Below are 15,270 nucleotides of genomic sequence, written 5' to 3'. Positions count from 1 at the left end.
GCATTTCGGATATACTATGGAAACATAATACGATGTTTGGAGCCCTGCACTGCATATACAATACATGGTTTCCCTTCTTTTCCCCACCGAATGTGCCAGATATACAGTTGGGCTGTACTTTATAAAACCCAAACATCATGACTCCAACCTATTGGCGGCCTATAGGGAGCTAGCTATTAAAAATTTCATTGGTATGGCTGCAGTCCATTAGCTAACTTACCTTCATGCCCATAAAAAGTGAAGGGTAAACCCAGGATTTTTTACAACCACTATCTGGAAAAGGTAATAGCAGGGCTACAGTCACATTACATTTATTATACACCATGACTCTAACAACTGCTCTGGGATCGGGCCACAGAGCAACAGTGCACCATGACAGATGCCGTTTTCTCTCAGTGATTTAAAAGGTCTAGCTTTTATTTAACTTAATTTAAAAAAAAACGAAGTCAAAGCTTTGGGCTTTGCAGTAAGGAAAACACACTGGCTGAGATGATTCCAGGTCAGGCAACTAGACTAACTAGGCCACAAATTAAGAACTTAATACCCATCATCCAATTCAGCAAACTCGAGAATAAGCTTTCACATAATACCCATTTGGATGAGCAAGCACTGTGTTAAGCGCAGTTAAGCACTAAGAAAGTGACAAACGGATTACCGTCTTCACACTGACCCAAATTGCGTCGGATGGGGTTGTCATAAGAATTGGAAGATTAAAAGTTCCTGCTTTGCTAAGTAGAAACACAACATGCATTTTACATGGTTGTCACAGCGCGATTTGTATAATAGTGTTTCAAGGTGGGGGGACGATGAGGAGACGCCATACATTCAGCTTTACAAAACCTACAAAAACTTTTAGCAAGGAAGCAAAATATATTTCAAAGACTAGTTACTGGTAGTCTAGTCCAGAGCCCATAAATCCACTCATTTGTAAGGCTCTAGAAACTTCATAAGCTGGGGCTGCCATATTTCAAAAAGTGATTAATGTGTGTGCCAAAGTCGTTGAGCACAGTCCCAGGAAACACCTCCAACTGTCTGGGTTACCCTAAAGCTTTACAAAACCTACAAAAACCTTTAGCAAGGAAGCAAAATATATTTCAAATACTAGTTAGTCTAGTCCAGAGCCCGTAACTCCGCTCATTTGTAAGGCTCTAGAAACTTGATAAGCTGGGGATGCCATATTTCAAAAAGTGATTAACGTGTGTGCCAAAGTCGTTGAGCACAGACCCAGGAAACACCTCCAACTGTCTGGGTTACCCTAAGGCCTTGAGCCCCCTCTCTCTGTGCATTTTCAAAGTCCTCATGTTTGCTTTTATCAGTGGTTGGAGCCATCTGAAGTACCACGTTGCCCTTTTGTACTTAACACACAGGTAGGCGCCATTGCCATTCATGGTGAGTTCCGGCACCCCTTTTTCTAGAAAAACAGCGCTGCTGACATGTACGGCAAACATTTGCTGTATAAAATGTGGATCACAGCTGTCCATTCAGAAAGAATGAATCACGCCAGAGGCTTAAGGGGTGCAAGTGAGCAGAGTTATAAGCAGATACTGGGGACAAAAATTTGACTGGCTCACAAATAAAGCTGGAGAGAAGTGAATCAACTAAATTGTGTCCTCCCTAAAAGAGGGCGCGTGTTGCGGTGAGACCTGGAGACTGACCTCCTGGTTGTGGGTGGGTCCATTGGTTAGCCACAACAACCGATTGGTAGGCCCCTCGTTGCTGGATTGAATCTGGTCAATGGGGTGCAGTCTAAATGATCAAGGGACCTATATATACCCATGCACGTGACCCAGAGCTTCCTCTTTCGGCTCATGCATCGGAACACCCGCCCACCTCTCCCTATATTTAGGGTATTTTGCAATTGACCTTGCTATGCCGTCGTGTGTCATCTGTCATTGGGACAGGGGCACAGCAGGAATTTTCCCCACTTGGCTGATTGGCTGTAGGCATTTGGGTTTCGCCTGCCGTGTAGCAAACCGTCACAACTTGTAAGGTTGTGGATAGGCACTGGTTCAGGTGATAGGGATAGGAGAATGGTCTCGCCATCCCTATGTGAAGGGTATTCCTTTAACAACAACAACAACAACAACTTATTTGTACCCTGCCCATCCAGCCGAGCCTCCCTAGCCACCCTGGGCGGCTCCCAATCGAGTATTAAAACAATACAGCATTATATATTAAAAACTTCCTTAAACAGAGCTGCCTTATAGGATAGCTGCTTATTTCCTTGACATGTGGTGGAAGGGTGTTCCACAGGGTGGGCGCCACCACCGAGAAGGCCCTCTGTCTGGTTCCCTGTAACCTCACTTCTCGCAATGAGGGGACCGCCAGAAGGCCCTCGGAGGTGGACCTCAGTGTCCGGGTAGATCGATGGGGGTGGATACGCTCCTTCAGGTATACAGGAATCCAGGTTAAAGGAATCCAGGGGCTCAACTTGATTTGGTCAACCCCCGAGAGGGGGATGTGCCCGTGCCTGAGTCCAGGGGAGCATCTGGGGAATGAACAGAGTTTGTTCCCAGGCTTTTCACCTGCCTCAGGTGTTCATCCTTGGCTGACCTACGATAGAGCTCTAGGTCAGCACTGCCTGCAAGGGTGCAGGGAGCTAGTCGAACCAGAACCTATGCAACCACTCACTTTTCTATAATCAATAAAGTTGTGGCCTAAATTCTGCCAAAAAACAAAACTAAAATTTGAGTCAAATGTTGTTGTTGTTTTTTTATTTAGGGGGGAGGTCTCTGGGTCTGAACACGCAAATGTGCAGAGCTGCTGAAGAAGCATACAGTTCATAAAACAAAACGCAGAGAGCATCTGTGCAGTAATCTCCAGTACCTTCTCTACGCCCCGGGTCACCAGATGAAAAAAAAAACCTAGCACCATGCTCCAAGTGGGAGAACACAGTCTTATGGTCATGGCTCATGGCCATGCACCGATTGCCTACAACACAATGCCCCACAGAAAGGCAGAGAATCAGCTCAATGCTTTCCAGTGACCCAAACAGTGGGAGGAAATGAGATGCTCACCCAGAAAGCAAAATAACGGCGAGATTTAGAAACACGAAATGCATTTTATACAGCAAGCATCCCGAGATGCACGTTGACATAGAACAGACATGTTAAACCGGTCAACCACAATCGACAGGTAGATGCCTGGGTGATCCTGGTAGATCGCGGTGAATCATGGGATCCTTATCAATCGCTTGGGGGGGGGAGGAACGGGGAAGGAATGTTTTCCTCTCCCTCCTCTCTATGTCGCATCATGTGGGCAGTCGTTTGGCGCTTGCTGCAGTTGATTGTGGATACGGTGATTGTCTATTTTGGTGCCTGCGTGTGTTTGATGTTGATTTCCCGGTTAGCGATGTATGGCATTCCCCCGTAAAAAAAGCTCAACAACTCTGGTCTCTCCTCCCCCCAAAAAGCTCAACAACTTTGGTCAGTGCTGCCCCCCCCCAAGCTGAACAACCTCTCCTTCCACACACCCACGTTCCTCCTCCCTCCAATGACAATGGGTAGATCACTCCCAGTTTTTCTTTGTATACTGGGAGTAGATCGCAGTCTCTCTTGGAAGTTGGACGTGCCTGACACAGAAGAACTACTGAGAATTAGGGCAATCAATTCCACCCCCCATTCCTATTGTAACGTCACTGGGTTCCGCTCAAGAGGGTAATGTGTTTTTTTTCCCCAGGATGAAGGGCACACAGATAAAAGGAAGGTATTTAGTGGAAAACATGTAGCCTGAAGACCTGTGTGAAACCAACTCCTTAAGGACACTTCCTATGCAACCTTTCCCTAGATGCGAAAAGCATCCATCATCTTTGGCAGACGGTGCCCTTTCCTTTCATGTCAAATTAGAGAATGCACATTCCTCTCTGAGCTTCCCTGTGCCCTTAGATCTCATAGGAAGTGCCCAGCTACGATCCCCTTCTCTTTCTACTGATATATGACACTTTGAGGAGGAATTGAAGAACCTTTTAATGAGGGTGAAAGAGGAGAGCGCAAAATATGGTCTGAAGCTCAACATCAAAAAAACTAAGATCATGGCCACTGGTCCCATCACCTCCTGGAAAATAGAAGGGGAAGAAATGGAGGCAGTGAGAGATTTTACTTTCTAGGGTTCCATGATCACTGCAGATGGTGACAACAGTCACGAAATTAAAAGACGCCTGCTTCTTGGAAGGAAAGCGATGAGAAACCTAGACAGCATCTTAAAAAGCAGAGACATCACCTTGCCGACAAAGGTCCATATAGTTAAAGCTATGGTTTTCCCAGTAGTAATGTACGGAAGTGAGAGCTGGACCATAAAGAAGACTGATTGCCAAAGTATTGATGCTTTTGAATTATGGTGCTGGAGGAGACTCTTGAGAGTCCCATGGACTGCAAAAAGATAAAACTTATCCATCCTTAAAGAAATCGGCCCTGAGTGCTCACTGGAAAGGCAGATCCTGAAGTTGAGGCTCCAGTACTTTGGCCACCTCATGAGAAGAGAAGACTCCCTGGAAAAGACCCTGAAGTTGGGAAGGATGGAGGGCACAAGGAGAAGGGGATGACAGAGGATGAGATGGTTAGTTGGACAGTGTTCTCGAAACGACTGACATGAGTTTGGCCAAACTGTGGGAAGCAGTGGAAGACAGGAGTGCCTGGTGTGCTCTGGTCTATGGGGTCACGAAGAGTCGGCCACAACTGAATGACTGAACAACAACAACATGGCACTTTATTTTCCATGATGGCAACGAATCCACAGAACACCATCTCAAGAGAAGCGCACAAAAGCTCCAGTCTTACAGACATTTAGATATTTTTATTTTATTCTTTTGCCAAACCACATTTGGCTCAATGTGGTTTACGCTATGTAGTTAAACAGCTTTGTTTGAGTGACCTGGCTTTTTTCTAAGAAAGAAAGAAAGAAAGAAAGAAAGAAAGGTGGGAAACAAACTTTAAAGAAATAATTAAGAGGCCTGTGTTGCAAATGTGCATTCCTGATACTGAGTTTAATTGCTGAATAAAGGAAACTAGCAATCAAAGTGGCCTTTTGTCAATAGCAAGCGTGGTTCAGCGGTTCAGTGGATACAGTGCTTGGCTTGTAGAAGAAAGACTATCAGTTATAATCTGTCTGGGGAAAGCTCTCCTTCCCAGAAGGAGCACCTGCTCTGTATGCAAAATTATTCCAGCTTTAATCCCTGGCATCTGGATAAACTTTGGGCATTACTTCTATTAGAAACCTAAAAAGGTTACTGCAGAGAACACTGAGTGTGAAGGACCAAGCATCTGAGTATTTTCCTAACTCCTTGAGTCGGCAGTAATAAAGAAATTAATATCCATGTAGCATAATATTAATTGATGGAGAGAGAGAAATTTCATTTACCTCAACATGGCACCCAAACCTTTCTTCTTTGTTTTTCTTTCTGGATCTTCATTTTCTTCCTTCTTGTCCTTTTCTTTCGTTTTAGATTTGAGCTTCAGATTTGCTTTTTTATTCTTATCTTTCATTTTTTCTTTTGCCTTCTTGTGTTTCTTCGCCTTGTCTTCCACATCCTCTAACTCAACCTTCACGTGAAGGGCTGGTTCAAAGTTATGAGCTTCCTGATCTGAGAGAGAGCTTTTATCAGACGGACCATCTGCAGGAGGAGAAAGATAATCAATAAGTACAAACAAGAGGTGTTTATGACGAACACGTGGAAATTGCAGGGTTGTTGTCCACATGCAGTGTCTTATAATATACGTTCACTGAATTAAAAGGGCTATCAAACATAGCCAGTTAATTTCAGCCGGACTTTATTGCAAATTAAGAAAAGACTCATTATGGGTTCTTATTTCCTAGTTATTCCATTTGATAACAGGTAGATAGGGAAACACACTGTTGGTGTGCATGCTAGGCTTGTTGACGCTTCTAAGTCTAAAAAATACAGTCATACCTTGGTTTTCAAATAGCCTAGTTCTTGAACGTTTTGGCTCCCGAACAATCAAAGTGACTGTTCCGGTTTTCAAACAATCTTTTGGAAGCTGAACATCCAACGGGGCTTCTGCGGCTTCTGATTGGCTGCAGGAGCTTCCTTCAGCCAATCAGAAGCCATGCTGTGGTTTTTGAACACTTTGGAAGTCGAACGGACCTCCGGAACGGATTCTGTTTGACTTCCAAGGTACGACTGTACAGATATACTCCCTTTTGGAACACCCACAGTCACGGATTATTTCAGTGATGGAACTTATGAGTCCACATTTTGTGTATGTAACCGGACCAAGTTATTTGGCAGCTTTCCAAAACTCCTGGTTGGGTATTGCAACGCATGGTTTTTCATCTGGTGGGCTGCGTCTCACGGCTATGTGGTCTAAGGCAGAAAGCACCCCCACCCCTTACTTATGTCTGTCCCGTCTCCCACAGGTGAAGAAAGGGAACAAAGGCAAACAAAGAAATATACATAAAAATCAAAAGTAAATGGGAACTGTCAGGATTCATCCTACACACGAGTAGAACCTTGGCAGAGACACATGCCCGACTGGCATGTTCCCTCCCTCCTGGTAGATCGTTCGGGAGCTTCCTAAGCATTCCTCAGCCCAAACATCACAGCGACTGATGCCAGAAGACATCAGCACACTTAGGGATCCGCAGAGGTTTGCGCAGTTGCGTAACAGAACTCAGCAACTCAGTATTTAGGCTAATCTACTTTATTTACATATAAACATACACGGAGCACTGAAACATGGCTCCCTCTCTCTCTCTATCATCAGGCAGCAAAGAGAAAGAACAAAGGACAATAGTCCCACTTCAGGGAACACAGTAATACAAACATCCTGTATTCGTCACTTCCCATTCCCGTGGAATCAAAACACATACCCAGTCATGTGATAGACAATAAACCCATGACTGCACATGGGGAATGAATCTCTAACAGGAACATGGATGATGTCCAAGGGAAAATGGAGGGGACACATACATAAACGCTGTGGAAAGCCATCCATTCAGGTTGTGTAAGCTGCCTGGGACATACTGAGCTGCCTGGGTCAGCTGAGGCTGAGGCAACAGGCATCCCCTAAATTACAGCCATGGCTCCAGAGATGCTGTTTATTTATGAGGGTTCTTCACCATATGGTCCAGGGTGGACCAAAGCAATGAAACCCTGTGGAGGCTGGTTCACTAGGACAGGTGGGGCGCTGCCCCCCCCTAAACCCTCAAAGGATGCTTAGGACCACAGCCTCCAGGAACCTCCAGAGTAACATTTGTAGACCCCCATGTGTTGTTAGTCACCTGCAAACCTGTCCCAACCCTTGCACTTCACTACTCTCACGGGCGGAATCTACTTTCCCTACAGAGGGAAGGACAACTCAATTTCACAGGCTCCGCGGCCTGTGAAACTGACTGTACTAAACCGGGCAAAGTCTCCAAAAATTGGAGAAGGGAAGGAAAGATGGAGAAAGAGAAGGTGATGACCTCCCTGCAGACCTTTTTCCCAGGAAAGGTGCAGGAAGGGTGTGTCCTAGCCTGTATCTTCACCAGGACACTGTCTCACCACAGCAATAGCATGATATGATGGCTTCTGCTGAGGAATTGCCCCCCTCCCCAACTCCACACAGAGTCAGGAACGGTAAGGAACCATCCACCAGCACTGGCCAAGTCACAGCATTTGAATAGCTCTTGGTGGTTGCTGATTGGCTGCAAGTCAGCAGCAAGCTCCTCCCTCTCAGCCTCCCGCATTCTGGTCCATGTTCTGCCTCTGCTTTAGCCTATGCCATAGTTCACTCTGAGGAAATGAGGTGAAATCCTGTTGCCGGATGAGCAGCAGAGGAAATCAAGCACTGGCTGGAGGAGTATTACCGTATTTTTCACTCCATAGGGTGCACCGGACCATAGGGCACACCTTGTTTTTAGAGGAGGAAACAAGAAAAAATAAATATTTTTCTGGTTTTTCTCCTCTAAAAGCCCTGTTTTTTTGAGGATCAGCTAAAAGTTTTGCAGCTTTTTTTTGCAAAGCGGGAAAAGCAAAGAGGAAAAGCCCCGTTTCTATGGGGTTCAACTCACATTTCTGAAAAATCTTAAGGAAAGGGGAGCCGTTTCTACTGTTTCCAGACAGATAATCTAACCAGCCAGTCACATGTCGCTGGGGAAACAAACAACCTCCCTCTGCAGCACATTCAACAAAGGAGGCCTGGGCAAGAGGGCGGGGCTGAAAGGGAGCCGGGACTTTTATTTCTCTCCCGATCTCTTGATGATCAGATGCTGAGCGGGGTCCTTTCAACACCCCCTTTTCTCTTTGTAACATAAAAAGCACAATCTGCTTTTGGCCCCTGGGCAATTCAGCTCCAGGGACCACCACTCGCTCCATAAGACGCACAGATATTTCCACTTACTTTTAAGGAGGAAAAAAGTGCATCTTATGGAGTGAAAAATACGGTACTTGTTGCAGACCCCTTGGGATGATTCTGTAGCTCCACAGGAGTCCAGGGCCCACAGGTTGGAAACTACTGACCTAAATTATCTTTTCCATGATTTTGTCAGCTTAGTCAGGACGCACAAGAACGTAGACAGGATTTAGGCCTTCATTCAAAGCTCTTAAGCATACCAGCTCAAATTGGGAGAAAACAAGACACTCCTGTGCACTGAAACGGAAACTTTCTGAAGCAGAAAATAGAAGTAAAGAATACCTTCTGCCATATCTTCAGGTCCATCGTAAGATTTGTCAATAGCAGCTCGAAAACTCTCGTTGCACCCTCTGCCACGGACCATGTGAGGCCTGGGCCTATAGAAAGGAAGCTCGTTCTTTTTCACTTCAGCAACAGCAGTCTGAAGACTCTCTAGGGAGCTTGACTTCTTTAAACCCAGGGTGGGACCAACGTCCTTTCCAGAAGATGCTGAAGAAAGAGAGCGAGAAATATTTGACTACTTGGTACACTTTTTTAAACCTTAGATTCTCCACCTGCCAACTGGAAGTCACTTCTTGTTCTCTAAACTAACCAGAAGAAGAAGAGTTTGGATTTGATATCTCGCTTTTCACTACCCGAAGGAGTCTCAAAGCGGCTAACATTCTCCTTTCCCTTCCTCCCCCACAACAAACACTCTGCGAGGTGAGTGGGGCTGAGAGACTTCAGAGAAGTGTGACTGGCCCAAGGTCACCCAGCAGCTGCATGTGGAGGAGCGGAGACACGAACCCGGTTCACCAGATTACGAGTCTGCCGCTCTTAACCACTACACCACACCAGGGCTTTTAAATCGAATACATTGGGTTTGTAAAAAAACAAGAACAAAAACGTATGTAACTCAAACACAGTACTAGTATTCTGAGCCCTCCAGAGAATCAATCCGAAGGAGAAGGCGATAAAAGGAGCTATTTTGCTAAGATGAATGAATACGTATTTTGCAAAGGAAGTCACTCTCCTGTTATAATCACAGAAATCCTAACTCCATCAGCCCATTACACTGAGATTTGTACGCAATCCCCTTTTACTGCTCAGCCTTTCCCTTTAAGAAAAAGTTCGCATTAATTCCTTTCTGTTAGATAATTTACACCCTCCATTTTCGGCACAGAGGCACATCAGTCAAAAAGCAAGTTGGCATTCCCATATCCAGAAGCCTCAGTGTTGGCCTGTTTGAGCCACCGAGGGAACTGCTGTTTCTCTCAAGACCAGTAAAGGTAAAGGGACCCCTGACCATCAGGTCCAGTCGTGTCCGACTCTGGGGTTGCGGCACTCATCTTGCTCTATAGGCCGAGGGAGCCGGCGTTTGTCCACGGACAGCTTCTGGGTCATGTGGCCAGCATGACTAAGCCGCTTCTGGTGAACCAGAGCAGCGCACGGAAACGCCGTTTACCTTCCCGCCGGAGCGGTCCCTATTTATCTACTTGCACTTTGACGTGCTTTCGAACTGCTAGGTGGGCAGGAGCCGGGACTGAGCAACGAGAGCTCACCCCATCGCAGGGATTCGAAGCGCCGACCTTCTGATCAGCAAGCCCTAGATTCTGTGGTTTAACCCACAGCGCCACTTGGGTCCCTTCTCTCAAAGCTAGAGCCCCCCGGAAGAGTGGGAGAGAGAGAAGATTAAATAGACTGGATAGAATCACAGCACTAGTTGCCAGATGGAAAGGTTGCCAGATGGAAAGCTACGGAGCAGGTCTGCACAACATTAACTAAGGGAAGGTAACAGTGCATGAGCAAAGTGATGGGGAATTCTCAAGAGGTGCCTTTAAAACAGTTTATTATTGAGCAACATCATGTTTTAAATCCAATGACTCTTTGCCAAGGCGGGCCAAGTTCCTTAAGCCAGCTAAAGCGTCTCTGCCTGCTGACAGCGAAAGCAGGTGTGGGGAGCTGCCAGCCATAGCCCAAATATGTGGTGGTGGTGGCCCCCCCAAAAAAGAAGCACGCAGAGGAAATTTTCATCCCCAATGCATCAATTTTCATCCTTAGGAGTTTAACCTCTCTACCCAGTCCAGCACTCAGTGGTGTGGGGTGTGGGGCACAGGGGCGGTATCCCCCAGGTGCAAAATTGTTATGGGTTCCAAATTTCAACATCCTCAGTACAGCTGCACGCTTCCGTCACTGGGATCCGGTGATACCGGCTTCTCCATGCAAACCAGGAAGTGACCTCTCCAGACAATGGAACAACTTTTCTTATCTCTGTGGCTGTGATCACCTGGGTGAGGTGGATGCTGTTAGGCAGTTGAACGCACTGAGTCCGTTTCCCACCCTCCACGTGGCCCTGGGCACTGACAACCCACGCTATGCCACTGCCAATGCTACAATGGGAACGAAAACCACCCTCTAACTTTCGGATCAAGACTTGAAACAAATGTCCTTTTGTGTGTACCTCTGTACTGGCTGCTAACAAAAAAAAAAAAAAGAATTCTGGGAATGTATAATTATTTCTCAAGAGTAATGTTTTCTTTTTAGCATATGGATGAAAATTAGCAAACCTGTGAATCCTTGCAAAGTTCTTAATAACGCAGCTCTAAGCTATGCCTGCCAAACATGGAGCTACGCTATCAAATTATCAGCATGGTCTCCATGAATTAAACATAAATATTCCTAGCAAGATACTGATTAATACGCATTTCATTGCACTTCATGAGACAGCATTTTTTTTAAAAAAAAAATAAATTAATAAAGAGGAGCAGTAGGTATTCTTTCTTCCCTGCCAGTTCCTTCCTTTTGCACAAGAGCTGCATAGCCCACAGTGGAACTACAGCCGGAACCCACTTTGCAGGAATTTCTTGCTTCTGTAGTGGTTGTTCATGAGTGGTGATTTGCTGAGAACACTTTCGCACAAAGTGGATTGCTTTGATTGCTCATCCAGACAACTTCATAATAATTGTCATATTCTCAGACCACAGAAATTCCCACTATATTCTGAAGAATAGGAATGAAGAGTAGCGAAAACTTGCATAGGTGTCGATGCCTTTAGAACTACTTTTCCACCCTTCTTCAAGGGCAGGGATTTGACCTGGGCAGAGACAGTATGGGCCAGGTGAACAAAACACAGCTTAGCACACCCTTACTATAACCACTTGTAGTGGTCACTATTTTAGCACAATATTTGCATTTTAAAATCAACCTTTTGATTAGTACTGAACCACTTTTCAGCTACACATTATATATCTCCTGTTAGCAAATGAAATGAAAGTGGTGAAATGGGAAGAAGAAGAAGAAGAAGAAGAAGAAGAAGAAGAAGAAGAAGAAGGAGAAATAATGGCTGGCGGGGGGGGGGAGTCCTCTACCCCACTCTGTCATTTAAAACATACAAATAATTTGTGTTATATATGAAACAAATGATAATGATGCAAATGGTGATTAATAAAATGGCAGGAACCACAACAGGTACAGATAAAACAAAACAAAAACAAAATTTCCAGTAGCACCTTAGAGATCAACTAAGTTTGTTCTTGGTATGAGCTTTCGTGTGCATGCACACTTCTTCAGATAGTCTCTAAGGTGCTACTGGAAATTTTTATTCTATTTTGTTTTGTTTTGACTATGGCAGACCAACACGGCTACCTACCTGTAACTGGAACAGGTACAGAGTTTAGCTTCAAATGGCTGCTTGTGTGAATCAAACCTCTATCAAGCAATACTGGTGTGTGTGTGTGTGTGTGTGTAGATTATCTAAAATAAAAGTGATTAAGTGAACCAGGAAAGTGGGGGTGGGGGTGGGTGGGTAAGCCAAATGATGAAAGATCAGCAACACACAAAGCAATTTAGCTTTGCTGTTCCCTGAGGAATATGACATCTAGTGTACATTGGTGTGTGTGTGTGTGTGTGTGTGTGTGAGAGAGAGAGAGAGAGAGAGAGAGAGAGAGGGAGAGAGAGAGAGAGAGAGGAACCAGTTTAAAGGGAAACCTGGTTGCTAGGTCACAAAGTGCAAGCTTCCTTTGTTCATTAATTGCCATTGTGGAGACTACCATTATTGCCAAATTAGCAACTGCTGAAATGGGTTTTGAGCACTGCCTTGCTTGAAACATAAAGGTGCTTAAAATTATCCCAGGCATAAGCATCAAGTGGGAAGTAGAGCAGGGCACATTTGAGGCTTGGAGGGAACAGCAGAAAAAGAGGGGCATAATCACTGAAGAAGAAACAGATAAAGTAAAAGCTTTTCTGATCAGCAGAGGGAAAAGCCAGGCTGCTTTCCGGCGAGAAAACAGCTTTGATTGCTAGCTTTCGACAGGAAAATCACTGCGCAGCTCAAAATATAAGATTCTCTTGCACGGCTTAATCTGAGCTGGGACTGAGCCTCGAGATCTGCTTTCAGTGTTCATGCTCATCCTTGAGAGAGATTTCTTTTTGAGATATATAAGGATAATAAGGAGAGTGTCTCTGAGCATGTGCAATGTCTTTTTTTCCAGAATGCAACATTATTATTTGGACAAAGGTAAACAAGCGTGATTGATAAGACGATAATGAAATACCACTGAAAACACTACTCATGTACACAACGTCTCTGGCCATGTGTGCTTAAGATGACACTGGGAGAGCCAGTGTGGTGTAGTGGTTAAGAGTGGTAGATTTGTAATCTGGGGAACCGGGTTCGCGTCTCCGCTCCTCCACATGCAGCTGCTGGGTGACCTTGGGCTAGTCACACTTCTCTGAAGTTTCTCAGCCCCACTCACCTCACAGAGTGTTTGTTGTGGGGGAGGAAGGGAAAGGAGAATGTTAGACTCCTTCGGGTAGTGAAAAAGCGGGATATCAAATCCAAACTCTTCTTCTTCTTCTTCTTCATGAGAAATAGAGGAAGGAGACAGGAATTATTCTCCATACAGGTCCTGCTAGCTAGGGATGATGGGAGTTGTATTCCAGAAACAGATGAAGACCCGTTTGGGAAACTCTGACATAGAACATTGGCATCAGGGAGAAGACTAGTTTTATAATTTTAGGGTTAGTTTGTCTTGTCTGTAGACCCCAGTGTGTATTGTTTCACATACTTCAAACTATGGAAAGCCAGCCCTGCTGTGTTTGGGGGTCCTCTTGTCCATTGTGTTGACAAGGAGCTCTCAACTTCTTCACCAGGGTCCTGCCTGGACCACATCACTGCTAGGCTAGACAAGCTGCTTTTCTGCATGGAAATTTTTTATTTCACCTTACTCTTTGTACGGAGGGGCATTCAGTGATGTCAGCTCCCACGTGCAGCCTGAAGCAATGCACCCCAGATTATCACCTGATCTGCTCTGCTTTGAAAATCCATGCCCCAGAGTGCATAGGGGCAGGTGGCAAGAATTAAGATGGTCTGCTCCATCTCCAGAAACCTTCTTGGATCCACCCCAAGCTACCTCGTCGGAAGCAACCTGAGATGTGTTCAGAGTCGGGTATTTAAGCAAAGACATGCCATTTGGTTGTGTACGTCTAGGAGGACCCAGCCGAGACCATGTTTTCACTACCAGCTTAAAGATGCTGATACATTCATACCCCGGGTTACGAACGCTGCGGGTTGCACGTTTTCGGGTATCGGACCGCGCCGAACCCGGAAGTACCTGAACGGTTTACTTCCGGGTTTCAGCACTCGCAGATGCGCAAAATGATGTCACGCGCATGCGCAGAAGTGCCGAATCGCATCAGGCTGCGAACACTGCGGGTTGCGAACGTGCCTCCCGCACGGATCACGTTCGCAACTGGAAGGTATGACTGCAAATGTTTTAAAAGCACTAGCTTCATGCTGTTCCCAACTCCATGTAGAGTATCAGTTTTGGGGTTGGGGGTGATGTATGGTGTCCTCTGAAGGCACATATAGCTCCCACCTTGGTTGTGGGAATACGTTTTTGGTGACTTTCCGTACTTTGCCGCCTCACAAAAACCTTCCACGCTATGCACGGAAGAAAAGGAGATCCGGCTAGCAACTGCTGCCTGGATCCCTCCGCGCTTGTTAGAAAGCGCGCCAGAAAAGCCTCAGTAACGGCCGAAAGCTGTTTCCCACCCGGAAACACAGACAAATGCAATGTTGTGATTGGTTTATGTTAATGCTATGACGTTGTTCAGTTTATCAATAAATGGCCCCTGCTCTGCCTATCCTTTCCTCTCCGGAACCTTCAGAAACCTTCGTAACGACCTTCAGAACTCCAGAATTACTGGTTATCCCAGAAGCTGGTTATCCCCACACTTGGTGGAGCTAAGCAGGCCTGAGGCTTGTCTGAGTCTGGGTGGGTGATCAGCTGGGACTCACATGTATGCTGCCTTGAGTTCCAAGGCTGAAGAAGAGTGGGATATAAATTTAAGAAAATAAACAAATTATGCAACCATCACTATACACGAAGCAGGGGCAGCCTACTCAGTTTGTCTTTGCACATGATCGGATCTTTCCCTGATCATTCTGGTTGGCGGTATTTATTGCAAATGCTTCGGCACTATGGAATGGGTTAAATTGACTTCCGGCGGCGACGCCATAGCGGAGCGGTCGTGGGTTGCCTCGGCTGCGAGGCGACCCAGTCCGTCCCGGGGGTTGGAGCCCCGCTACCGCAAAGCGGGGCTCCGGTGGGGTGCGGGAAGAGCGTCCCGCACCCTGGGCTCCCCGGCTGTGCCCACTGTGGCTCCGAACCCTTCCCTCGCTCCCCCTGTAAAGGGGGAGTGGGGGTGAAGGGACAACGGAGCCGGGCTATAGGGGAAATGCCCCAACCGGGATGTAAATGCGGCGGTCACCCCCGCGACGAGCGTCAAAGTTCTACCTGTCATTCTTGGAACGAAAGAAACCCGGTGGTCGTGAGTATTTGATTGGACTAGATTTTGTGCTTTTTGGACGATCTGGGGGGATGTGGAAAGGAAGCCTGCCTCCCTCCCTTCGGGGGAAAGAAAATAACCAGCTTAAGTGACT

The 15,270-nt window shown here is 46.0% G+C and overlaps 1 protein-coding gene across 1 annotated transcript in view; it reads right to left on the bottom strand.

The window, feature by feature from the left end:
• The window catches only part of PARD3B (par-3 family cell polarity regulator beta), a 560,874-nt gene that overhangs the window by 257,280 nt on the left and 288,324 nt on the right, over positions 1 to 15,270 (bottom strand). Inside the window, 2 exon segments of the mRNA XM_033152744.1 lie at positions 5,356 to 5,608; positions 8,631 to 8,837. Coding sequence (XP_033008635.1) covers positions 5,356 to 5,608; positions 8,631 to 8,837 — 460 coding nt within the window.

This window comes from Lacerta agilis, chromosome 1 (genome assembly GCF_009819535.1).
Source record: "Lacerta agilis isolate rLacAgi1 chromosome 1, rLacAgi1.pri, whole genome shotgun sequence".
Lineage (NCBI taxonomy): Eukaryota > Metazoa > Chordata > Lepidosauria > Squamata > Lacertidae > Lacerta > Lacerta agilis.
Note: the sequence above shows the minus strand (reverse complement) of the source record. Positions and strands in the feature narration are given on the sequence as shown.